The sequence below is a fragment of the Piliocolobus tephrosceles genome, chromosome 20, assembly GCF_002776525.5.
Source record: "Piliocolobus tephrosceles isolate RC106 chromosome 20, ASM277652v3, whole genome shotgun sequence".
Lineage (NCBI taxonomy): Eukaryota > Metazoa > Chordata > Mammalia > Primates > Cercopithecidae > Piliocolobus > Piliocolobus tephrosceles.
This window is the reverse complement of record NC_045453.1, coordinates 6822395-6848910: the sequence shown is the minus strand read 5'-3', so window position 1 is coordinate 6848910 and position 26516 is coordinate 6822395. Positions and strand designations below refer to the sequence as shown.

At 47.9% G+C, this 26516-nt stretch overlaps 1 protein-coding gene across 4 annotated transcripts in view; it reads right to left on the bottom strand.

Annotated features, from left to right (window-relative positions):
- Positions 1-4531: 4531 nt before the first annotated feature.
- The window catches only part of RALY (RALY heterogeneous nuclear ribonucleoprotein), a 91645-nt gene continuing 69660 nt past the window's right edge, over positions 4532-26516 (bottom strand). Inside the window, exons 3-10 of one of the 4 annotated variants that reach the window (XM_023220451.3) lie at positions 12407-12671; positions 11131-11203; positions 10903-10950; positions 8739-8905; positions 7988-8101; positions 7555-7775; positions 6235-6283; positions 4532-4883 (exon numbers count right to left, since the gene is read on the bottom strand). In XM_023220451.3, the coding sequence (XP_023076219.1) occupies positions 6239-6283; positions 7555-7775; positions 7988-8101; positions 8739-8905; positions 10903-10950; positions 11131-11203; positions 12407-12662 (924 nt within the window). In that variant the 5' untranslated portion in view covers positions 12663-12671 and the 3' untranslated portion in view covers positions 4532-4883; positions 6235-6238. The remainder of the gene's footprint in view (positions 4884-6234; positions 6284-7554; positions 7776-7987; positions 8102-8738; positions 8906-10902; positions 10951-11130; positions 11204-12406; positions 12672-26516) is intronic. The other 3 variants (XM_023220449.2, XM_023220453.3, XM_023220450.2) reach the window with 3 other exon arrangements.

Sequence of the window (26516 nt, the reverse complement as noted above, 5' to 3'; positions counted from 1 at the left end):
TGGCTGGGCTGGAGGAGTCATCTTGAAGCCTTTCTCACTCATGTCTGACATTTGATACTGCTGTCAGCTGAACATGTACACGTGGCCTCTCTGTGTGGCCTGGGCTGCTTCACAGCACGGTGGTTGGGTCCCAAGAGATGGTAAGTGGAAGCTGCTAGTGCTTAAGTCCCGGACTGGGAGACTGGCAGAGCACCACCACCATCATATGCTATAGATCGATCAGAGTTTAGATAAAGGCGAGGATAGAAGGATAGAGATGCCACCTTTACTTGGGGCCATGCTTTTAAATCTCATCTACAAAATCTATAGAATAGTCATAACCACACAGTGGACTCCTGCTGTTTTTGTTAACCAAGGCTTGTCCTCCTTTTGGGAATCCTCTTCTCCGTCCCTCTACCCTCACAGGCCCTATGGCCATTCTCTACCACTACTTGGAACCTGCCTGAAAACCAGATTTTTTTCCCTTGAGATAGGGTCTCGCTTTGTCATCCAGGCTGGAGTGCAGTGGCAGGATCATGGCTCACTGCAGCATTAACCTCCTAGGTGCAAATGATCCTCCCACTGTAGTCCCCCAAGTAGTGGGGACTACAGACACCTGTCACCATGCCTGGCTAACCAGACTCTTGATGGCAGCTTTTGAACCCAAGTCCCCACGTCTGAAGATCTATCCATGGACTTTACAATTTGTGAGCCAATAAACTTCCACTAAAGCAGGACTGAATTCAGTTTCTGTAACTTGTAACCAAAAGTCCTTACTACATCTACTGAGGGTGGTTATAGAGATTAAGTAAGTATAAAATGTGCTTTTTGACAGCAAGTTTTCAGGAAATGGTTTACTGTTATGGATGAAGTTTATTATGAAGAGTCTGGCTACTGGTGGAGGGATTTTGATTTGCCTAAAACCTCAATGAATCTATGATCTGGTTGGGATGAAAACCAAGGATGCCTGGCTCAGAATCTTTTGCCCTGTTCTGCCTTCTGTATTTCTGTGGTCTTGTCAGACAGGCCCACTGCATATAACATCCTATGGGGCAGGTTATGACCTTATGGGTCAACCTGGCCAGGGCTGGCAAATACCTGACACTCACGTGCCCACGATTGAATTCCATGCCCATAAGAGACGTTGCCAACCTATCACATCAGTATTTCCAAACAGTCTAAAAATTGCTGCAGATCCTCAAAAGGCATTCCAGGCAGCCACTACTAAAAGTTCTGAGCCGGCAAGTGAATTGAGACCTGAGGTAGATTTTTAAAATATGGCCATATTTTGAAGCTCCCGTTAAGAAGAATTTGGGCTTAGCCATGTGACTTTGGCCAATGGAACCTTAAAGATACGACATAGCAAGATCCTCAAAAGCACTTGACACTGGGCTTGTGTTCTCTTGTGGCTTTTGGAACTCAGCCATGATGTCTAGAATCCTGGGATAGCCTGCTAGGTGCTGGAACATGTGGCCCAGTTGCCCAGCCAACCACCTGACATGCGAGGGAGGCCATCTGAGACCAGCTAGTCCCCAGATGATCTGCCAGTTCACTTCAGCCACGAGGGTCCAGGTAAGAACCGCCACGCTGAACATAGCTCAGATTGCCAAGCCACACAATCGGGAGCTAATGTTTATTAAAGCTACTAAATTTGGGGGTGGTTTGTTATACAACAGTCAGTAACTGAACAAAGGCCCATTTACTACCCCTGATCTGGATCAACCTCTCATTTTACAGCCGAGGAAACAGACCTAGAAAGGAAAAAGACTTGCCCAGAGTCATCAACCTGGCTGGCAGCAACAGGGGGAAAGCCCCAGGCCCCTTAGCTCACAATCCAGTATACCTACTGGCTGCTCTATTCTTTCAAGGTAGCTGTGAGGATCAAAAATGAGGTTTCCAATCTTGAAAACATCTAAAGACTGGTCCTTTGGGCAGAATCTGGTACCACATTTATCACCATCTCCTTTTGGAGTTTTCAGATGTTAGAAAAATGACAACTGTTGCACAGCGGAATGGATGTTTTTGCTGCCCCAACTCGCTGGAACGGCACGTGTATGCAGTGTTGGAAGTGAACCTCCTACACGAGGGTCCAGCTGTGCTTTCCCAGGAGCTGAGCATCCAGGGGCTTTTCTGGAATACCTGGATGGGGCTCTTATTCTCCCTGTCCAGCCTATGACCTGGTGCCAGCATGACTAGGCAAGGCCTTATGGGTAGGAGTAGAGCTGATGCCTGCTACCCCTGAAAGTGTCTTCCCTGCTTTTCTCACGGTCCTCCAAGCCTGGCATACTAAGGAAGCCCATGGTCACAAGCCCATGATCAACCTGACCATCAAGCTCTGAAACACCGAGTTCTTCAGTAAAGCACGTTTGGGTAGGGCCTGCAGCAGGCATAGAGCACTAGGCTCTGGGGGCACAGGGATAGTGCCCTAGTGCTGTTATGCCCTCAGGGAGAGGTTCATTCAGCTCTAAATCCCGTTCTTTGAACTTTGCCCAAATTCTAATACAGGCTAGCAGCTGTCCCCCATGTTTTACAGATGGGGACACCAAGAGCAAAGGGCAGTAATGACTCCCCAGGGTACTGAAATGGGTGTGCTAGAGCTGACTCTGGCCTTCTGGACAAGCAAAGATGTGGGTACATGGATTGGTGAAGTATGTTCCACTGAGCTCTTCAGGGAGATGAGGCACTCGTTGTGGACCAAGCCCCTCCCTCTGTACACCCTCTTCATCTCTCCAAATTAAAGCCTTTGGATTTGACTAAGCTGGGCCAAGGCCCAGCCCAATTCCAAGGGGCCTGTTTCTCACCCCATGCCTGGATCTCATGGCCTTAAGGTCTCAGCCTCCACCATGGGCTCCTGACAAATCTCAACTCTCTCACTGCTGCCTAGGGTCCCTAGCAAGCAGATGTATGGGGACTGTGATCCTCCTGGGGCAGCTAATACTCAGGCAATGGCCAAGCAGGGATTGGGGCCTTTGGCTCAGGTATGAGGCCAGAACTCTGGCCGCCTTGGGGCTGGCCTAGTCAGACCCCAGGAAAGCTTGGGAAGACCAAAGCGCAGAGCTACACGGGGACCTCAGAGTGCTGGCCTGCCAAGGATGACAGGCAGGAGGACTGCTCAGTGAGAGAGACGTGGACAACAAAGACTTCCCTGTGGAGTTGGAGCACTGCCCAAAGCCTCCACCCTCTACCAAAACCTAGAGCCAAAGCCCAGGGGGAAGCTTCCTTGGAGGCTGTAGATCAGGTTGGTTTGAAATGGGGAGTTTTCAATAAGGACTCCAGCAGATCTGCAAACTCTGAGCAACACGTAAAGATGGAGGGAAAACCTAAAGCCCTTTCTGATGATGGGACTGAATTTTGTGTTAGGGGAAGGCTTCCAGAGGAGAGAACGAGCAATTAACAAGCAGTCGGAGGGTCTGGGAGACTTCTTAGAGGTGGCGACACCACAGCAGCAGCTTCATCCTGAGCGGCTATTTCCCAGGTAGAGAAAGTAGGAGCAGGAAGAGTGCGTGCCAGGCCTGGAACAAAGCCTGTTTCTGGGTGCTGCCCTCCCACAGTTCCTTATCAACGAGACCAGCCTAAGTGGCCACATATGAATCCCACAGCTCACTGGAACAGAGTAGGAACTTGTAACCTACGAGTGATCAGGAAAAAAAAAATTGCAGTGGCAGCTGATTCTCTCTTGGGAACTTGAACATGGGGAAAATGGATCCATTCATTGTGGGGAGTTAAGGGGGAAGGAGGTGACATTAGCAGTACACAATGAGCATGTATAAGCAGCACACATTTGAAGGAACCCGGCTGATTGTTAGAGAACAAATGTCTAGACGGGTGGCCCAAGACAGGGGCAGACAGGCTGTGTGTCTCTTGATGCAAACTTCCTACTGCTTGCTGTCAGTGGAGTACAACTCTATTCCTTGCTACCAAACCTGCCTGGAGTGTGAAGAACTTGTGTGGTTTGTGAGGCTGAGATGTAGGGTTTGTGTCAGGGGCAGGAAAGGGGTGGTGACAAAAACAGGAGAGGCTGGAGTAAGCAGGATCTTACACCCCACATTCAGGAGGAAGGGTTTTGTCCTGATGATGAAGAGTCAGTAAAGGGATTTTAGGCAGGGAAGAGATACGTTTCAGAAAGACGGCATGGCTGCTGGGAGATGGTATAGGGCAGAAGCAGGAGATTGGGAGGCTGGTGGGAGGACAAAGTCCAAGTGAAAAAATTATAGTGTCCTAAGTCAGAAGAGAGAAGGTACATAGTGGCAGACTCTAGAATCCTTTTAAGAGCTGGGAAAGACCAGATTTAGAAGCTGGGGAAAGAGATAAGGTCTTGACCTACTATGGAGTAAACCAAGTGGGTCACAACTGCTTGACCCTTCGGCCAGCAAGCTGTTCATGGGCCAGCATATCCAACCCTCCCCAGTGGCCCCACTGGCCATTTTAATCACCCCCAAGGACACTAAGATCCAGATGGATCAGTATTAGGCACCGCAGACCAGCTTTTTGGTGGGCAGAAGGGCTGGAATATCTTCATGAGAAAACACAAATCATCCCATCTCAGAGCAGGTTGGGATCCAATCTCTTTATTGTCAGGGTCCCCTCCCTGTGGCCCCCCGCCAAACCTATAGAAAAAACCCAAGCCTGGGAGTGTCCTGGGGAGGGGAGGCAGTGTGGGGAAACTCCTGTGCTCTACCCTCTGGCCTGGGCAGTGCAGACAGGGAGGGCTCATGGGGAAGGAGTAGGCCAGTAACTCCACCTGCAGAGGACATGGCACTGGCTGGGATGCGTTGGGGGAGGAGGCACCGGCTGCCAGCTTTCCTCTGGTACCCGCTGGGGGGTGGCATCCAGGGTTGGGTGCCCGGCTTGAGGCCTGGGGCAGCGATGCCCTTCACCTGCTGGTGGCCATTGCTCCTGTCAGGCTGAGAGAGAGAGAGACAAAGAAGAGACTAAGGCCGAGAGGAAGAGACCCTGGTGCTGATAACAGGGGTAGGGAAGAAAGGGTAGAATGATGTCTGGAGACAGAGATACTCTTGCACTCTGGCTGTGGCCTCATAATTTCCTGGCCATGTAACCTTGGGCAAGTCTCACCCGCTCTTTGAACCTCCATTTCCTCACCGGAGCCCATGTAACTCACCTGTGAACTATTTTAACAAGCTTTGGCAAGCATCAGGCACAAACGGGTATAGCAGGATGGCTGGATATGGAGGTTTGTTTGCATTCCAGACAAAACAAACCAAGAAGTTCCAAAAGAAGACTGCAGCATATGTAGAATTTTCTAAAGTTCTTTTTGAGGCCTTTGCTGGTGGGATATCTTACTACAGCATAAATGTGTCATCTATCCAGACACCTCCCTTGGAACACTGGTGTTTGTGACCTTTCTCCACCCAAGCCACCCCAGAGGAATGGGTCAGAGAGTAGGCAGAGCTAGGTGTGGCCTGGCTTTCCTTCAAGGTAGGGCAGAGTAGATGGTAAACAGTGGCCAGAGAATCGGCTTTGAAGCCTAACACCACTAGGCTGAAATCCAGGCTCCATCAATTACTACCTTATCTCCCTGCCCCCGTTAGTATCTGTTTCCACATCTATCATATTGGTACAATCATCAGCTTGTGGGACTGAAGATGAACTCAGAGAAAGCAGGTGTAGCTCCTGTCATACAGGGCATTTCCTCCCCATGAAAGAATCAAATCCCAGCCCCTAAGCCTGACACATACGTCCTTCACAATCACCCTCTGATGCTAAGCAGAGTCCTCTACCAACTAGGCGGGCACTGCAGCCACAGGAGGCTCTTGGCCTCACCACATACCAAAGACTGTCACAGCTCTGTACGGCTAAGGCCATTCCCCTGGTGTGCAACATTGCTCCCTCAATCACTAGCAGGCTCAGCTACACATCATCTCTTCCATGACCTGGCCTCGCTCTATTGTTATCCTGCTCACACTAGGTGGTAATGGCTTATATCTTCCTCTACCAGACTAGGAGCTCTCAAGGGCAGAGGCAGGCAACACGGCTGAGTGTGCTGAGGGAAGGAATACTTGCTAGGTGGGCCCAGCTGGCCCATCTACGGCACCTGCTTCCTCAGCATGGCAAGCCCTAGGAATGAAGGGGTGTGATGGGATGGCTAGATATGGAGGGGACTTCATTCTTGGGCACAGTCAGTGCTACCAGGCCAGGTTATGCTTCATGACACTTTCTGCACAATCCAGGGAAAAAGCAATAACCTCCACTTCACTGCTTCCCCACCCTCTGCCCATCAGGACAGGACCCCTGTACCTGCTTACTGCAAGGCCCCATCATCCGCGTCTGTGTCCTGGCTGTGTTCCTGATAGGGAGGAGGTAAGAGAGACCACACATCACTCACTGCAGCTCTGCCCTGAGCCATCTGTCCAGAAAAACTTCAGGGTCCAGAGAGCATCTAGAGGACACAGTCAGAAGAGGCAGGAACAGCCAAGGGGAATGACTATGGGACCAGCCAACAAAGCTGGCTTGGAAGCTTGTGAGGGTGGTCTGAGGACCCCACACGGGCCAGTGAAGGATGTTCTGGGAGTCGCCGCAGGAGCCCCATTTCTGTGCATAGACAGCCTGCACTGGAGAAGGCTGAAAGCCTTATAGACTGGTGAGCTCCCCATCTCTGGCGGCATCTAAGTCTTTGTTAGAGCCTTTATGGACACTGCTATACCTGAGCAAATAAGATGAAGGATCAGGCTACACTGAAAGGAGAGATGAGTTGGGCATAAGGCAGACCTCCTAACTGTCATGGCCATGAGCCCATCTGTTCTCATGATAGAACCTAGCAGTGCTGAAAAGGAGAAAGCTGCAGACCCAGCAAGTCAGTCTAGACTCCAACCCTGGTTCAGTCCCTATGAGCTGATGCCACTAAGCACGTCACTCAGTCTTTGAGTCTCAGTTTCCTCACAGGGTAAAATGTGGGAACAGAATACTCTGCATAGTACAGGGCTCTTGTTAAGGTTATGTGAAGTTAGAGTACGGTCTGGGTCTTGGTGCTCAATGAGAGTTCATTAAGTAAATGAGGAGCAAGTATACAACCCGTATCCCACAGACGCAGAGTTTGGTCTACCCTCCCACTCAACATAAGCTCCCTGTCAAATGGCCTCCTGCCCTCAGCCTGAATAGTTCCAGTAATAGGTGGGGAGCTCACTCCCTTATGAGACAGCTTTTGCTTCGTGCTTAAGCAGCAACGGCTTTTAGAAAATCCTCAAGTGAAGGTGACACCCACCTCCTGGGTGTAGCCTCCATAAGCCACCCCAGCCCTGCTCTGAAGCTCTGCAGGCCGTGTGTGCTCTCTTATGTCCGAATCTCCCCTTCTCCAACTCATGTGGAAACCGGAGGCCAGAATGCGCCTGCACTTAGGGGAGGTCTGCCCTAGGCTCAGTGGGACTTCTGATGGTGTCTGAGATAGGCAAGTGCCCCCTGCTCATTCTTCCCTCTTTCCCCCAGGACCAGAACCCCTGGGAAGGAGAGAAGAGGGAGTTCACAGTGGGAGCAACCAGTTCAGGCTGCCCATTGCCCTGTTGGTCTCCTGAGAGTAGGAGCGCAGCCAAGTCCCAGTTGTGCCCCTGGCCAGGCCCTCACCAGCTCTTCCTCGCTGTGTGTCAGCAGCCCCTCCTCATCGCCGTCGTCTCGGGTCCGTACTTCTCCCTGGGGCAGGCCTGCCTCAGAAGTCGTGTTCTCTTGGGGGGCTGGTGGCCGACCGCCACTACTGCCACCGCTGCCGCCGCCACCACCGCCACCGCCACCGCCGCCGCCGCCGCCACCGCCGCTGGCACCACCTCCATCACCCTTCTTCTTGCCATCTTGAGGGGTAGGGGAGGAGGAGGGGAGAATAAAACTCAGCCTGGGGCAGCTGTCTAGGGCAGCACCTTAGCAGAAGCTGGCCTCAGCATGGTGAGTGCAGGTGGCTCGGGATCTGCAGGGCCACTTTAGCTCCTCTCTCCCATGTATTATTTCCCCATGCTCTGCCCTGTGCCCTAGTCGTGGAGGTGGGTGAGAATCCTCAGAGGCTGACCTGGATTGGCCTTTTGCTCCGCAGCGATCTGCTCCAAGCGGCTCAGCAGGGCATCGATATTGGACTTGATCTGTGTCAGCTCCGTCTTGATGGCTTGCAGCTCACTGCTCTTTACTGGGAGTGGAGGGGGGACAGGGCTGTCATCTATGGGGCTAGAGGCTTGACAGTAGCACAAAACCTCAGCCCTGTTCTTTCAACCAGGAAAGGGGTTATTATTATTATTTTCCCTACTCAGGGAAAAGGCCTCCTCCTTGGACTAACTGGCATCCATCCCTACAGTGACAGTGAACACTCTGAACCCGGCTTTCTTTTCTCCCGATAGCTCAACTCTGAAAGGGACCAAGGAAAGACAGGAGCACAGGTGTGTATGTGTGGTGTGCTCTTCTGTGCGCACCTGAGCAAGAACATATGTCTTCTGCAATCTGAACTCCTGCGTGCTTAGTTAAGCAGTATGTGTGTACCAGAGTGAATGTGGAGTAGTGGGCCTGTGTAGACCCGTCTTTATCCTTCCTAGAGGAAAGATGGCATCATTTCTTCACTGGGCACCATATCCAGCACTGGACCTCTGTACCCTACCCAACCCACCCCCTCCTCCTAAAACAGCTGTCTCCTCATAGAAATGCATGAAAATACTTGGTTGTGTTAGAGCAGCAGAACTGTGGAAGATTTGTTCTGTTATCTATTTTCCAATGTAAAAAAATGTGATTCTATTATTTTGCTAATGATAAAAAAAGATGATACAGTTACTCACACTTGATCTTGGCTGAGCTGGTGGTGATGGCTGTGGAGCGGGCAAAGAGCTTGACAGGTATGTTAGTTTTGACACGCCGGACCAAAGGGACTGTGACCCGGGGTCGCTTCACAGGGACTGCCCTGGGCACCGGCACCGGCGACAGACGGCCCCGGTAGTCGAAGAGCCTGTGAGGGCAGATGGGCCAGAGGCTGCAGCATGGCTTGTGGCCACCAGGCAGGTATTGCAGCTCCAGCTCCAAATGTGTGTGGCTGGTGAGGGGCTGGGAGGCCTACACTAAACACAACTCTGCAGGCTCCCAGCTAGCCCCGGAGTGAAGAAGAAGGGCTTTCCGGACCCTGATGGCTGTTGGGATCCTCACGACCTCACTACAACCTCTCCAACCATCCAGGCCAAGTAAGGGCAGGCAAGGCAGCAGGTGGTAGTGGTTACACCCCATTCAAAAGAGGAGACATCCCTGGGTCCCCTGACACCCAGGCCTGCTCTATTACATGACCTGACTTCTGCTTGGTCAACTGCCACCCCAACCTCTGCTCAGAGTTTGCAGCAAATCTCAAAGCAGCACAAATCCCCAGCTAGGAATAGAGAGGTATGGGAGTGGGGGTCAACTGAGCCTGCCTAAGCCTCAGTTTCCCCATATGCCACATGAGGACAGCTACCCAAATTCAGTGTCCACCCAAGGGTACAGCATGAAAGAATTTGGTTAAAAACACACTTTAGAATGTGTTAATAGATGAAAGGTCAGGGTACTGAGACCCTCAGCTCATGAGCCCATGACCTCAGAGGCGTAAGACTGAAGTCTAAGCCCTTTCCTTACTTGACCTCCTGAATCACCACACCCTTCATGCTCCATTCCAGAGACAAAGGACAGTGGCCTGGGACAGTATCAAGGTCAGGCAGCTCAATCAGACCCCCCAAGGCTCCCAGGCTGTGCATTGCTCCCAACCAAAGTCATCTCCCAGCCCTCTCCCGGAGGGCTTCCTTTCCAGCTGACCAGGCAGAAACTCAGTAGGCTGAGAAGCAGTCTTTCCCACATCTGCTGCTACCACCTTTTTCAGGGAATTGCAGCTGTAGGGGGTATATTCCATATCATTTTTCCTGATAATAGCCAGGAAATCTGTCACCAGTGGACCAAAGCCCCATTCCTTGGGGCTCCTTTGTTCAGGGAGCCCCTCCCTGGAGGTGGTGATGGCTGCAGATGGAGAGTCTCTGGGAATGGATCCAATCCCAGACCCTGCATTTCTGCCCCCAAGGGGAGGGGACGGCTCTGGCCTTGGTCAGAATCACTGAACCACAGAATCCCAGAGCTGGAGGAGCCTGGAGAGATCACTTGGTGCAAACCCATTTCACAAACTGGGAAGGGAATTTGCCCAAGGTCACACAATCCATTCAGTGGCAGAGCTGAGATTAGCACCTAAATCTTCCAACTCCCAGGGTATTTCCCATACACCACACAGTCTCCTGAAACCATTCACAGGGGGTTGGGGTGGACGACTGGTGCTCAGAGAGGCACTGTTCTTCTTGGGCTGCCTGGGGTGGGCTAAGATGGACAGAGGGAGAGAAGGAGGTAGGAGGAGAGATTTGAGTTAGTCTCTACCATGATTTCTACTCAAGAATGTGGCTAGTGCTGTTGTAGTGGGAGCCCACAGCCTCCGGGCTGGAGTCTAGGTAGGGCTTGGGAGTAGAGGGTAGGCCACAGCCCTTCAGGGACTAATCAGACTTCCAAATGGCTGCTGGCCTCTTGTCTCTAAATATAAACCCAAGAGGCTTAGACTGAGCTCTGGGGTTCCTACCAGCTGCTTGGGTACTTCACAGAGGGAAAGGCTCAAACTCCCTGCAATCAGCGCTGTACCCTGTTGTGTATTCCAACTGGCCACATTTATACAGCTCTTGGCTATACAGTCTCCTCGAGTCTCAACCAAGGACAAAAAGGAAAAAGGGTAGTTAGTGTGGTAGACAGTGTGCTATGGCAGTAGGAGCTCTGGCCTGGGTATCCGCAGAACAGGACCCCAGTCTCAGCTCTGCCACTGACTGGCGGAGCAACCCTAGGCAAACCTCTGGGCTTTGGTTCTCATTTGGAGAACTGAGTGGGCTGCACCAACAATCTCTCAGGACCCTTCCAGCTTGGCTGTTTCACGCCTGGGCACGCCCCTCCCCTGCTCACCTGTCGTAGAAGTCGTCCCGGTAGTAATCATAGTCAAAGATGTAGCCACTGGGGAAACAAAGGGGAGAGGGCTGGAGCTTAGGGACGGCCACTCAGCCCACTTTCCACAGGCCCTCATCTCCAAACACCTCCCCAAGTTCTAGACTCAGCACACTGTCACACCAGCATTTACTCCCTCTGTGGAAAGAGAGAGCCATCCCACCCAGACAGACAGACAGACAGCCCCACCTGTATATGGCAGATGCTGCTCTCTTTAGCCCCTTGGGTCTGTCAGGCTTAGGCTCTCCAGCCATGTTGATGTCTGTGTGGAGGGAGAAGGCAGAGTTGGAATGCTAGCATGACAGTAGTGTGCCCACACCCATCACCCTCATGCACACACACAGCAATTCATGTGCTTACATGGTATACACATGGATTCTGCTCACTGATGGCGCCAACAAAGGTCTTCACACATCTAGTCTTCAAACATTAGATTCATATCCAGATATCACATGGATATGCCTGTTTACACGTCCGTACACTTTCAGATCCATCCATACACGCTCATAAACATGTCCTCCCCCACCCCACCCCCCCACACACGTCGAGTATTCCCATACACATTCTGAAATACACTCATGTAAATGCGTAACACTTCAGGTACATGGGAACACATACGTAGAACCACCCTCACACACACATTCACATATCCAGGTAAGAAAGTCACACACAGATAACGTGTACTCTCAAGTACACTCAGTATAGACAACTATCAACATGCAAATGAGCCAATGCACATTCACATAGATGTTCTACCAAACACCTTCATGCCTAGAATAATGCTTACTACATGAAAAGGTCTCAATAAATACCTGGTAAATATATGCGTATCTGCTGACAAATTCAAATATATTCTCTCACACACACACACTACACCTATACATACAAAGGTATGCGTCCACATATCTCCACATGTTCAGTCAATCCATATACTTCTTGTTCAGGAAAAAAACATATATAGATACCCCTTTTCAAACATACACATATACACAGGAGTAAATGCACATACATGAACACCGTACATACTTCAAGAGAGACCACTAGCATAGTCATATCACATGGATGTGACACCAAAGCCAAGCATATTCGCATTGTCCTTGTGCTCCCAGACCCTCCTGCTTGCTCTCAGAAAGAGTTCTAACCTAAGGGATCTGTACCCAGTGTAACAGGCTGTTCTAGGCCATTCTGGTCTCTTTCTCTGGAGAATCTGCATTTTAACCGGAACTGTAAAGCGTGTAACTAAGAAGCTCTGAGAAAGCAGAGATAGGTCAGAAGTGTTCTCCAGGTGCTTCTAAAATTCTTCCCTACAGGGATTAATTTCATAACTACTTAAACATACCTGATAAATTTATACAATCTCAGAGCAGTGGTAGTGGTGAGAGAAACAGAGAAGGGGGTTAAGAACTGGATAGTGATAGCAGCTACTCTAGAGAATACTAGGAGAATATAGTGGAGAGAGGCTTACCCAGGGTTTGCCCGGCCAGCACCCGCCCATTCTCTCCCAGCACAGCTGCCCGGGCATGGCGCTCGTTGGAGTACTGAACAAAGGCATAGCCCTTGTGCACAGAACAGCCGGCCACACGGCCATACTTAGAGAAGATGGTCTCCACATCTGACTTCTTCACCAGAGCTGTGTTGAGGTTTCCAATGAACACTCGAGAGTTGATGGACTTGGGGTCATTCTTGTTGGTTACGTTGCTTGCCTGCATCTTCAAGGACATGGTGCCTACCTGAAGAGAGAGAGCTGCTGTGAAGTTGGGTCCCTGGGCTGGACTCAAGGACTGCCCACGGCCCATATCCTGGATAAATGAATTGCCTCTTACCTTCCTTAACCCTTATAGCATCCAGCTTACCTGTTTCTGCATCTTATTTTCTTGTCATGGTACCAAGAGTTGCCACATACTAGCTGCTGACCTCATGCCAGTAGCTTTACATACATCCCCTCATTTGGTACTCACATGATATGCAGAACCACAACATTTTACAAGGGAGAAATCTCACATTCAGAGAGGCCACGATGCTAGTGAATGGCAGGGCTGGGATGTGACCCCCTCATCTGCTTGACTCTAATTCTTCTGAGTCTACTTCTTTAATGCTCATCTCAAATGTTATTCCATTCAGGATCTAAATCTGAAGATCTTCAATGTAGAACCATGGTCACATGGTATTTGCAAGTGATGTTTACTCTAGACCACCACATGATGAAAATTGCAGGGTCCGAGCGTGGTGGCTCACACCTGTAATCCTAGCACTTTGGAGGCCAAGACAGGTGCATCACCAGTTTGAAACCAGCCTGGCAAACATGGTGAAACTCTTGTCTCTACTAAAAATACAAAAAATTAGCCAGGCGTGGTGGCAGGCACCTATAATCCCAGCTACTTGGGAGGCTGAGGCAGGAAAATCGCTTGAACCCGGGAGGCAGAGGTTGCAGTGAGCTGAGATTGTGCCACTGCACTCCAGCCTGGGCGACAGAGCAAGACTCTGTCTCAAAAAAATAAAACAAAGAAAAGAAAACAAAACGGCTTAGTCTGATCCAGACATAGACCTGTCTGAATTGCTACCAGCCATTTTTTTTTTTTTAGACGGAGTCTCGCTCTGTCACCCAGGCTGAAGTGCAGTGGCCAGATCTCAGCTCACTGCAAGCTCCGCCTCCCGGGTTTACGCCATTCTCCTGCCTCAGCCTCCCGAGTAGCTGGGACTACAGGCGCCCGCCACCGGGCCCGGTTAATTTTTTTTTTATTTTTTTATTTTTTAGTAGAGATGGGGTTTTACCGTGTTAGCCAGCATGGTCTCGATTTCCTGACCTCGTGATCTGCCCGTCTCGGCCTCCCAAAGTGCTGGAATTACAGGCCTGAGCCACCGCGCCCGGCCGCTACCAGCCATTTTGAAAAGGGTATGCTAGCTAAGCCTGATATGGTTTGAATTTGTGTCTGTGACCAAATCTCATGTCTAATTGTAATCCCCAGTGTTGGAGGTGGGGCCTGGTGGGAGGTGACTGGATCATGGTGACTGAAATCATGGATTTCCCCCTTGGTGCTCCTCTCGTGATAGTGAGTGAGTGCTCGTAAGATCTGGTTGTTTAGAAGAGTGTATAGTACCTCCCACTGTCTCTTTTCCTCCTGCCCTGGCCATATGAAGACATGTCTACTTCCCCTTCTCCTTCCACTACAATTGTAAATTTCCTGAGGCCTCCTGAGAAGCAGAGTCCTATACAGCCTGCAGAACTGTGAGCCAATTAAACTTTTCATTATAAATTACCCAATCTCAGGTATTTCTTTATAACAGTGTAAGAATGGACTAATACGGAGCCTCACCAGGTACTCGCTGTGGGCTAAGGGTGGCATACAACACTGAATAATCCCAAGATCCCACAAATGAATGTCATGATTACTCATATTTTACCAGAAATTAATTGACAAGTTCATTAACTTACTAGTAACGAGCATTCAAACCCAGGTCAGTACGTCCCTAAAGTCTGTTTCTTTCAACTTTATCATTTTGCTTCCCAGAGCTAAAACCGATTTAGATACCACAGAAAATCAGCACATTCACCTGAGAATTATTTTTAATAAATTTATTTTTTAGTTACCCATATTAATACTAACTCGTTCAAATATTTTTCTGTTTGGCTTAGACATAAGACTGCACCTACCCTTTGCTCTCTATATTCTGGTCAGGTCTTTTACCCCAAAGGGCTGTACAAATTTTTCCCGCAGAGTTTATGGCTAGGCATTGGCACCACGGGGAAAGGGAAAAGGAGAGAAGCTCAGTTTCAGTAGGAAAAGCCTAACTTAAGCCTTGGCATTCGTGGTTCCCGGCCCAGTCTTCTGCTCATGGGTATGGGTTGATGCCGCTCTCTTTTGGAACCCTTCTATCTCAATAACCTAACCTGAGGACCACTTCAGGTGATAGAAGACTCCAAAGAGCATATATAAAAACTTTCATCAGTCTGCCAGCCTATTTACCTAATATTTTGGGGGATTTTCTTTTCAGTGAACTGGAAAAACTAAATCTGTATTTCTTATCCCACAAGAGACTTTTCTCCTAAATCCTCCCTGCCTGGAAGCTGGCATGTTCTGACCAGCAGGTGGTACTGTTTACAACGAAATCATAGGCTGGACCTGAGCCCAACTTGGGAAGACACTGCTCCTGGGGTTAGGCTTACCTAATGGATATACTGGAGTCAGGAGTGCATTATTTCAGATAAAGAAAAGGGGCTGAGAGGGTCCCATCACTGCTACTGATGAAGGGGCTGGCTCCAGCTTTGGAACTGACTTGGAAAGAGACAGACTCTAGTTAGTTTACCTGTGGTTCCACTCATCTACACTTATTAGGCAGTGAGGGACACAAAGAATAACACACTGTGCATAGCATACGAGGCAGGAAATGCTCAATGCTTGTTGTTCCCATGGGCTTGCCATTCCTCACAGTTCTCACTGACAGTTCCTCTCCTACATGGATGCCAAGCCACTCAAGGGTTAATTCTTTGTCTATCCATGGGTATACAAGAAGTTAATAGGGCCCCTGTGTGGGCATCAGATGATTCTCTCCTAGGTAGTTCAGCTCAAAGAGCTACAGTTTTGGCCCAGGGAGAAGCCACCTGCTTTGCCTAGAGGGAGTCAACCAAGCCTGGGGTGTGGATGGAGACAGAGTGACCTCTACTGGGAGCCACAAGCACCACTGAGCAGGAAGCATTTGCTGAACAGCTGTTCATGGTATTGTGACAAGATCAGTACTTACCTCCCTGACTGGTGAGCCAAGTTTTTAAGGTTTGGCTCTGCCAGTCTTTTCTCTCATTCCCTGGGGTTTGGAATGATGCACATAAAAGAACTTTGCAAACCCTAAAGTCTTTCACAAGATCTTGTATTTACACTGGCTTGCACCTCTTTATTCCAATACTGCCATCTGCAAGCCCCATTCTAGATGAGGGTAAAGGTCAGAGTGGAACACATTCTGTAGAATATCAAGGAGGGGCAGCCAGAAGCCATGGCATATGAACATCAGTTTTCTGATCTGTAGAGGAGAGACTTGGGAAGTGTATGTATGTGGTTGCAAGAGCTGCTCTAGGTGAGAAGTCTGCAGTTAAAAGGAGAAATGCTCACCTATGGCATGCTCTAGGCACCCAACCTCTGAGCTCCTCATCTAAACAGCCCCCTATCCACTTTCATGCCCTGCACACTCCTCTGGAAGCAGGATGGGCTACTGTTGTATGGACTCCCTCAGCCCAAAGAGACAGGTATCTATGGGGGTGTGGAAAGGCTTGAGTGACCACACACATGTTGATGAGGCTCCTCTAAGTGAGGAATAGAATTGGGAAATGGAATGAAAAGGAGGTGGGGCCAGACTAGGTCTCCCTGAACTGCCAGGTTCAGGTACAGAATCCTAATGAGTCCAAGAATTCTAAATTCAGACATGGTATTCCAAGTTGTTAGGGACATCACAATTTATTAGCTTCACTTAGAACCTTCAAATGTTTAAACATATGGTACATGGGTCTCTATTTGTACTCTTATTACTCTGCCCTGCAAATGTTACAGGGCAGGCCTGACAAAACTTGAGGTACAGTAAGTGTTCAATCAATATAAGGGAGGGAGTGGTTAAACATATGTCTCAGGAGGTGGTGAGAAGGTCTAGCTGTGGACTGCCTTAAGTGGTGAGGACCACTGGGGCAGAGGTCCCAGATACCTTTTGCTAATCTTTGACCCAAACACCCACCTCCACAGACCAACTCAATCCCTCCCACCCAATTCTTGTTATGCTTTTCAAGGCTTCCACCTAGCTTAGAGTGGCAGCTCTAGAAAATATTGACATCCATTCAGCAGGAGCTACTTGACTTGGTAAGCTATTTCCTGCCCAGGGCCAAGCTCTGCCTCTCAGATTAGCTGTGTAATTTACAGTAAGGTGTCTGCAGCCCCCAGGGGTCCTAGGTTTAGCAATGAGCTGAGGAGAGGTGGGTAGAAGGACTGTTCTTGGTGGTTGGGGGAAGGGAGAGAAGCAAATTTGTTCCTAGAGACTTCTGCAATGTCAGATGAGCAGAGACCTGTGTGCACAAGGAGCTTATAAATGCTCTCACTCGGAGGAACGGAAGTTTTACCCACAGTAAAAACTTGGCCAGGATGCCACAGCTAGTGAGTAGCAGAGCCAAGATTACCCCATGGGTCCTCTAATGCTAAGTCTAGGGTCCTTACATTCCATTTTTCATTTTGGGCTGGTGAGAGACAGGCCCCAAGACAGTGCGGAGCTGGGAGAGACCACAGTGTCTCAAAAAAAAAAAAAAAAAAAAAAAAAAGCCATGTTTCAGAAAACTGGGGACTGGCTCCCCAATAAGTGCCTTCACCTATACCTGCAGGAGAAACAATTGCTGCGTAAAAGCTGGGCCTTTTAAGTTAGTTAAAATCCACTAGGGACACAGGCTGTGAAATGCAATTTACAGCTCAAAGGGATAGGCCTGCTTCTCCAGGCTAGTAAGAGCAGAAGAAACGTGGCAAAAACAAATTCATTTTTTTCCAGTTGAAACATTTCAGCTAGAAATTGTTTTTGAACACAGGAGAGACAAGCCTGAACATGGAGAAAAGTGACAGGGGTTTGCAAAGGTAGAAAAGTCCTAAAAGTTCCTCTGAACTTTGGGTAAATGAGATACCCCAAGAGCCGTCACAGTAAAAACAGCCACTGGCTGGGCACAGTGGCTCACGCCCGTAATCCCAGCACTTTGGGAGGCCAAGACGGGTGGATCACTTGAGGTCAGGAGCTCAGGACTAGCCTATTTAACATGGCAAAATCCCGTCTCTACTTAAAACAAAGGAAAAAAAAAAAAGCCAGGCATGGTGGTGTATGTCTGTAATCCCAGCTACTTGGGAGGCTGAGGAAGGAGAACTGTTTGATCACGCCACTGCACTCCAGCCTAGGCAACAGAGCGAGACTTCCCATCAAAAAAAAAAAAAAAAAAGAACAGCCACTAATTACTGAATGCTGCATGGTATTACAGTATTTAATCCTCACAACAGCCCTGTGAGGAGCTGTTTGACATAGGGAAACTGAGACAGGTTCAGAGAAGCAAGGTAATTGGTTAACAGAGCAAAGCCAGAACTGGAATCAGGACCTCAGAAACAGGTATCTGCAGATATTTTGCACACGGCACAGGGATGCCTTGGGTTCTGACTTCCCTACCAAGATTATGTTACCTTGCATCAGCCACTCACGCTCTCCTTGGTCCTTGCCCTTTCCCTTTTCTACTACAATTCCTCATGGTTGCACAGAATTTTAGTGAACAAAGCCAGTTTATATCTCTTGTAGTATGAGTGTGCCTCCTCCACCAAATCTGTGTTGAAACCTAATCCCTACTGTGATGGTATTAGGAAGTGGGGCTTTGGGAGTGATTAGGTCCCAAAGGGAAGGGTAAGCCCTCAAGAATGAGTTTAATGCCTTTAAAGAAAAAGAGCCCCAGGCCAGGAAGTGGCTCATGTAAGTAATCCCCGCACTTTGGAAAGCCAAGGTGGGAGGATCCTTTGAGGCCAGGAGTTGGAGACCAGCCTAGGCTACATCACAAGACCCCATCTCTACAAAATAAATAAGAGGCCCAGACAGCTACTTTGCATCATTCACCATGTGCGAACACAGTGAAAAGATGGTTGTCCATGAACTTGTAAGAGGGCTCTCACCAGACATCTGTAGCCCAGGCTAGAGTACAATGGCATGATCTTGGTTCACTGCAACCTCTGCCTCCTGGGTTCAAGCAATTCTCCTGCCTCAGCCTCCTGAGTAGCTGGGACTACAGGTGCCCACCACTATAGCCAACTAATTTTTGTATTTTTAGTAGAGATGGTGTTTCACCATGCTAGTAAGGCTGGTCTTGAACTCCTGATCCATCCGCCTTGGCCTCCCGAAGTGCTGGGATTACAGGCATGAGCCACTGCACCCATCCTGTCCCACTGTATAAGTGAAAAAAAAAAAAAGGATCAGCAAAGATAAGTGACTTACTTAAGGTCAACCAGCTGGTGAGGGGGGTGTAGCTAGGGGTCCTGAATCAAGGCTTCTTACTCGACACTCTCCATTCCACTGTCTCAATGGCTGTCTTAACACTCTATAACTCTGCCACGTCACCCCTCATGTGCTCCCAATAATGCCTATTAGATCAAGTCTAGTCTCAGGCACTCAGAGAACTCTGTAAATCCTCCCCAGCACTGAATCTCTTCCTCTTGAAATGCTCATTTCAAGGGAGGAGCTGCTGCTTTAGGTCTTGATGCCCCCAGCGCTATTTATAGTCTCTGTCTTGGTTCAGTCTTGCTGGGCACCTCTGGCCTTACTCTCCTGCACGGGGATGAGGGTAACAGCAGCCTGTGGCCAGCTCTCTGCCCGTAGATAACCCTGGGGACATCCGGGTGGCTCAGAAGGAAAAGAGCTGCTAGTGATGGGAAGACTATTTCTGGAGAAAGTCAAGCAATTAGACTCATCAGTGTCCAGGGCCTCCTTGGTCTGGAGGCTTCTGCTTTTATCAGGCAGCCAGGGATGACAAAACATCTATTAATCTCATTAAACTGGCCAAGTCCTGGCTCATTAGCAGTGCCCAAATGATTATTACTGGCCAGACAGGACTAATTTCCCAAGGAATGCTCTTTAGTTCCTGACCATTCTCAAGAGTCAGCTCCCAGCATGTCAAACAGCAAAAGCTCCTGGATGGCTGAAGTGTAAACACTGCAGGCTACAGGTCCAGAAGGCTTGGCCTTGGCTCCGCTGTTCTTAGTCATGTGACCTGCAACAAGTCACGTAACTTCTCTAGGCCTTCTCGTCTTTAATCCGAAAACAGAAATAATCTCTTCCCTGATTACCTTTCAGGTCCGATATAAGAATCAACTAGGCTAACTGATGTGAAAGTGCTCTGTTGCATCTGTAATATACTATCAAAGGATACGGATTATGCCAATTTCTATTATTACCCAGTTCCTATCTCCTTCACTCATTTAACAAACATTTCCTGAATGTCCTCCTCTGTGCTGGCACTGTGGAGATGCTGGGAAACACAGCGCTTCCCAGTCTTCTGCTCTACTTGCTTTTCAAGAAGCCCTCTCTCTGGGAACCTGTTTTTAAAGACGATATCGTAGTAACAAAGGACAAATGCATATGAAATAGCAAAAATAGCTCAGGCTCTAGAGTCAGACAGGACTGAGCTCCAGTCCGAGATCTATCACTTAAAACTGTAACTGTGGCCATATCCTTTCACCTTGCTGGGCCTGAAAGTCCTCAACTGTAAAATGGAAATTATACCAACCTCCCAGAATTAGAATAAGAACTGGAGACAATATGAGTAAAGTGCCGGTATAATGGGTAGGACTAGTAGGTATTAAGAAACTGGATAACCCAAATGCTCTATGAAAACAGATGAACCTAGCCTGGCACTCTAGCTCCTCCACATCCTAGCCCTAAGATGACATGTTCTTTACTATGTCATCTCCCTGTGCACCACACTTTGCCTGAGAGGAAAGGAGCTGGGGGTAGGGAGTAGGGAGCCTATGCATGTTCTCCCTTGTCCTAGTATCTGCAACCAAACCTAGAAACTTCATAAAGGTGTCCCCGCCCCATTCCTGTCAAACCACTACTGTATGCAGCTGGGAGAGGAGGGAATACCAGCCAGGAGGGGGTTCCAGCCTTGCTGAGTCATTCTCACCCCTCAACTGTACTGTGAGGTCCTATAATACTGACGTTGGTATCCGTATCTGATAGGCCCTGAGAGGACACCCCAAAGCAGAAACAGAAGGCAGGTCTCAGTTATCTCCCCATAGCATGATCTGGGTATATAATCCCACCCTCCTGCATCCTGAACACTAACTCTACTCTTGTCTGGGGCCTTAGGCTGAGGCTTACCATCTGTAACAAGCTCCCCTTCCTAGTTCCAGGAAGGGGACAAGTTAAGGAGGGATGGGTAGGTAATTTATGCCTATAATCCCTGATACTAGGTTAGAATTAAGGACCTACAAATGATTGTCAGCCTCTTTATTTTTTGCCATAGAAGTCATCCAAACACCTACTTGTCCATCTGATCGTAATTATAAATATCCAAATATGGAGCTAACTATGAACTGGGTATTATCAAATAACTAACAAATCAATCATTTATTTATTTATTCAGCAGTTGGGTCTGGGACCTCAAGCTCCCCGTCCAGCAGGGGACATCTATCATGGCCACAAGGCACACATGCCCTGAGATGGTCTACTGTCCAAGCAAAGTAGTCTGGGAGATCAGAGAAGGGTTAGGAGCAGCATGGAAGGCTCTACCAAAAGGGAGAGTGTTTAAGACGAATTCCCATTGAGTAGTGACAGTGGGAGAGGCCTGGCAGGAGGAAGGAACAATATACAAAAGGTATCCCTTTCTCCTCTTTGATCCCCTTATTCTCCTCTTCCTCCTGTACATAGAGCTGGAAACAGAAGTTTGAAATACAAGAATGTCTTCACTGTTGTCTCCTGCTTCCCTGGAGAGATGCATACTTATTCTTGCCTTGAGGGAGAACAAAAAGGGAACACACAATTTAATATGTAGAACTTTATACCAGGCACTGAGTTGAAAGCTTTACAGGCATAATCGCTTGTAATCCTGATCACAATCTATTGAGATATGTAGTATCACCTGCACTCTACAGATACAACTGAGACTCAGAAACAACTTAATTTGTCTACACTCACATTAAGTTGCATGCTTTGGATGGAAAGACCCAAAGGCTTGTCTGATTCTAAAGCCTGTGTTATTCCCGTTCCATTAGATTGCTCCCACTGAGCCCCCATCCACAGGAAGAATGGTCCTGGCTTTGCTGACATGCCACATAACCTAGCTTTTAAACCATGTGACCACAAAAGGTACTCCAGGCCCAAACATGTGATCATGATAATCATCATCAATACTTGAGGAGTACTTACATGCCAGGAACTGCACTACGGCTTTTGCTATGAGATAGTGATGATATATGTTATGACCATTTCACATATGAGGAAACTAAGGCTTGGTGTTTGGTCTCACTCAAGCCAGGAAATGGCAGAGGTAGGATGAATATGTGCGACACCAGAGCTGATCTCATAATCTTGGCCCAGAACGGCTTCAAAACTGGGCATGCCCTGTATCTGCCTGGTCAGTTTCTTCCTCTACCTCCTAACACCGATCCTTTGAGCATAAACTCACAGGGCCTAGCTGAAGGCATACTCTCAAGTCCAAGAGCCAATCAGCACTTGCTGTGAGCTTTGGGGATGACCCCCGCCCCCTTCCTATGCCTTAAGGGTTGGCTCCTCACAGTGATAATGTGGCAAGATTAGTCACTGCTTGCTGTTGGTTGATTATAGCTATTCTTTTCTGTAAATGAAGTTTAAAAGTCATCAAAGGGTTTGTCGGCTGTGACTTATGAGCCTCTTTCCCACAGGGAAGTCAGGCAGTGACAAATGCCCCTCTTGTTTTGCCATCCATTACAAGTTGGAAGGTGCCATGTTCCAATTACTGGAAATCCCGATGGAGCTCAAGGAAAACCCTGCTCCAAGCTATGGCCATTACTCAGGCCTGGCAGGGCTGCCGTAGGCCCAGGCCCAACTGGGTAGGAATGGAATAAGAGTGTTCTTCTGATTTTGTGAGCAGGCCCCTTCTACCCCTTAACTTATATCCCTGGTGGTTTATCCTAGACACATTTCACAGACAATAAAAACATGGGTACCATGTGGGCTGTCTGAAAGTACAGCAGGATCAAGACTGCTTACGACAGGCAGACATAAGGAAATAAGGTCATGCTGTCCTATGAACTAGGCAGGAAATATGATGTTGAGGAAGGGTGGGGAAGGCAGAGGATAAAGTATGTAGGATGTTCAAATAAAGAAGTGAGTAAAAGGAATCTTACAGATCCTCTAGAGTAACCAATGGCATCAGTACTGAATACTCATTATATGCCAGGCCTATCTAGCTAGATGCTGTGGAACCAGAGATGAATAAAGTCCCTGGTTCCTAGGATATGCCACGTGATCTAGGGAACAAAAAAACCTAGGTCATGTGGCATACCCTTGAGGGTAAATAAGAAAAATTAAGGCTCAGAGAAAGGGACTTGCCCAAGGTAACAAAGTAAGTTAGAGTCAGTGATAAAAAAAAGAAAGCAGATCTCTACCATTAGTGATACAGTGACAAGGGAGCCCACATGGGGAACAGGCTCCTTACACAGAACATGCCACATAACTCCCATTCAAATCCTACCTACTTGCTTGCTTACCACACCTTTGATCTCTGGCAAATCCTATAACCTATCCAAAGTTTCAGAAAATTTACTACAGAATTGTGGAGAAGATTAAATAATACACGTACAGTGCACAGCAGTAGGCAAATACTAAGTACTCAAAACATTATTTACCATCAAATAATCCCCAAAGCAGCACTTTGAGGCAAGTATTATTAATCTCATTTTACAATCAAAAGACTGAGGTTATTTTTCACATTGTCACACTAAATAAGTCAGTACTTCTCAAAACTATTTGTGGTGAAGCAGTTTTTTCTTTTGTTTTGCTTTTTAAACTTCACTTTGAGTAACATAGCTCTAAGCCACTCTCGCCCAACTGTGAACTTCTATGAAACCAAAGCAAAGAAAGCATGAAGTTTACTTCATTTCTTTCCAAATCCTTGAGCCTGATTGTTTTTAGATATCAGTGTCAGACTAATTTACAAAAACTATCCAATTTTTTTTCCTCTTCTTGTCTCTCTCTCGAGGGAAGGGGATAGGCAGACTGACTTGCCACCTAGAACTTCGAGTGGTGATTTATCTTGGGTCTCTGCTCTACATCATGCTGCAAGGGAGGACGATCTAGGCTTATGGGGGACTGGAACCACTCTCCTGGAGCCTGAGTATGTATTTCTGAAGAGTCTGGTATTCCAGACTCTCTCTCCATACTTTGAAGAACACGACGAAACTAGCCAGCAGAGTGAAAGGAATAAAAGGTTTTCTCATTTTCTGTCTTGTATCGTGGCTGTTTACAAACCAGTCTTCTCTCTCCATCTAGGGAGTTGAGAGGGATGGAAACCAGATTCATTCCTGAATGCTATTGTACTTACCTAAGACTATGATGGGGCAAATTGAGTCGCTGTTCACCAGTGTTCAAAGGTACAATAGTGCACCTTCAATCTTCCACGTGTGCGGTCAAATTTTCATCAGTGTACAAAACTGCTTTTTGCTTTGAGCTTATGTAGTGTTATCTTTCAGCATAACTCAGAGCTGAGTGGGTCATACGACACAGTGTAGAAAGACGTAAAGCTTGCTGTGTGTAGGAGTTAAATACATGGCTTCCCATCAAGCAGGAGCCAAAGCCTGAATCTTTACTCCTGTGTGAGAGGACATGGAATGTCATCAGGAGAGAACTGAAACCAAACGCCTTCATTCTGTTACTGAACTGGCTATGACATGACCTTTGGGAAGTGTCTATCTCACCTATAAGGCGCAGATAGCAATACATATCTCTAGGGTTGTTAGAGGATAAAATAATTCATGTAAACATTCAGAATAGTGTCCAGCACAACAGAAAGCATGCAAATATATTAGCTCCTGCTGCTACAGGTTGAGTATTCCTTATCCAAATGCTTGGGACAAGAAGTGTTTCAGATTAGGGATTTTGGAATATCTGCAGATAATTAACTAGCTGAGTGAGCATCCCTAATCTGAAATGCTCCAATGAGCATTTCCTTTGAATGTGATGTTGGCACTCAGAAAGTTTCCGATTTTGGAGAATTTTGCATTTTCAACTTAGGGATGCTCAATCTCAATTATTATTGCTGTTGTTGGAACCTGCAAGAACTTTTCCATGTGAGTATAAAAAGAAGGTAGTCAGTTCTAATGGAACATTAACCTAGAGCTGAACTGTGATCAAGGAAAAAAATACTATGACTGTGGATGCAATAAAGTCTCTTCAAGTGTATCACCAAAACTCTAGTATTTGGAAACGTGCCTTGAACATAAAAGGAAAGACAGGAGTAGGTACTTATTAAGTGCTGAATGAATGAATAAATAAATGAGCATCTGGAACACTGCAGCTGCCAGAGCTCATAAGGAATACAACTTGAGAAATTAGGCAGGAAGAGGACCCTAAGCAAAGGTTCCCACCAAGGCCTCCTTGTGCTTTGAGGACCCTATAGAGCAGATTAAGCTCCCCTGCTGGGCAACAGAGCCCCAGGGACTGATACTGCAAGAAGCCCCCAGTTGCTCACTATTCTGTGTCTCTGATGGAACTTCTACATTCTGTGGCTGCTGTATTCTGAGTCAGGGTGCAGAAGGCTGTGCTGTGGTAGCACATCCTGTTCTCATTTCCCATCCCGTATAAGAGGAAGGCTTAACTCCTCCCACAACAAGCACAGCTCTAAGTTAAAATAGTAATGGGGGCTTATTAGCTTTGGATTTCTCTTTGCCTGTGGAGCGCTGGGGCCTGAATCCCATCTCCACTAGCTGTATGACCCTGAAAAGGCACTTGACTTCTCTAAGGTTCACAGTTCCCCACCTGTAAAATGGGGATAAAAATCCCTGTAACACAGGTTGTTGTGAGGGTCAAAGGAGATAACATGTTCTGTTCCCCGAGATGTGCTACATAAGCATGGACAGGAATATTCCCAGGATGGATAGCTGCTGCACGTCTTCCTAGACAGAGGCACCCAGGCAGGAAGCCAACAGGCTGGAAGCAAGGGCTGGATGGTGCAAAACTCAGCACTCTAGCCAAGTACTGTGTCCCTCAGGTATCAGGGCAGTTGATTAAAATCCTTTCATGCGGAATCAGTATTTTCCTCATTACAACAATCCTTCTCCTTGAACACACTAAGTGGCACCCCTCACAGCCCCAAAGGCTTGACCCTACAAGACAGCATATGCATCAACATATATTTTAAATTTCCCATATTCAGGCAGGGGAAGGAAGGAAGGGGTGACCTCTCTCCAGGGTGCTGATCCAAACATAACTTAGGGCTCTAAGCATCATCTCCCACAGTGCCACGTTTGGTCTAAAGGGGACCACTGAGAATGATGCCACAGTCGCAGCCACCCTGCCTTTGTCTCCCTGGTAACAACACTAACTCCACAAACATAACTAAGCATCTGCCTCCTGTGTGATCAATCAAGTGTGCCCCTGCCGCCTCCTGCTTAAAATCCTTCAGGGGCTTCCCACCATAAAGAACCAAGTTCAAATCCTTTAATATGGCTTACAAGCCTCTTCAGGAGTTAAGGCTACTGAATCTATACACAACAATCCTCTGAGTAGTTATGTGTCATTCACTTTATAAATGAGTAAACCCTAGTGGGTTTAAATTCAGGATCAGTCACTTACTAGCTGTGTGACCTTGGACATCTCATTAAATTCCTTGAACCAATGTTCTCTATTAGGCAAACCCTAGTGCAGAGAGTAAACCCAAGGTCAGAGAGTGAACACGTCAATATGAAACAGGTTCTTCCGAAGGGATAAGTATCATACTTCAAAGGATAGACTCAAGTTCAAAATCAACTTTTCTTGGATTAGTCATTGAGAGGTAAGTATGGGGACAGGGCATTGTATGGTCAGGTGAACCCTTCCTTCCAGAGAGCAGCTTAGACATT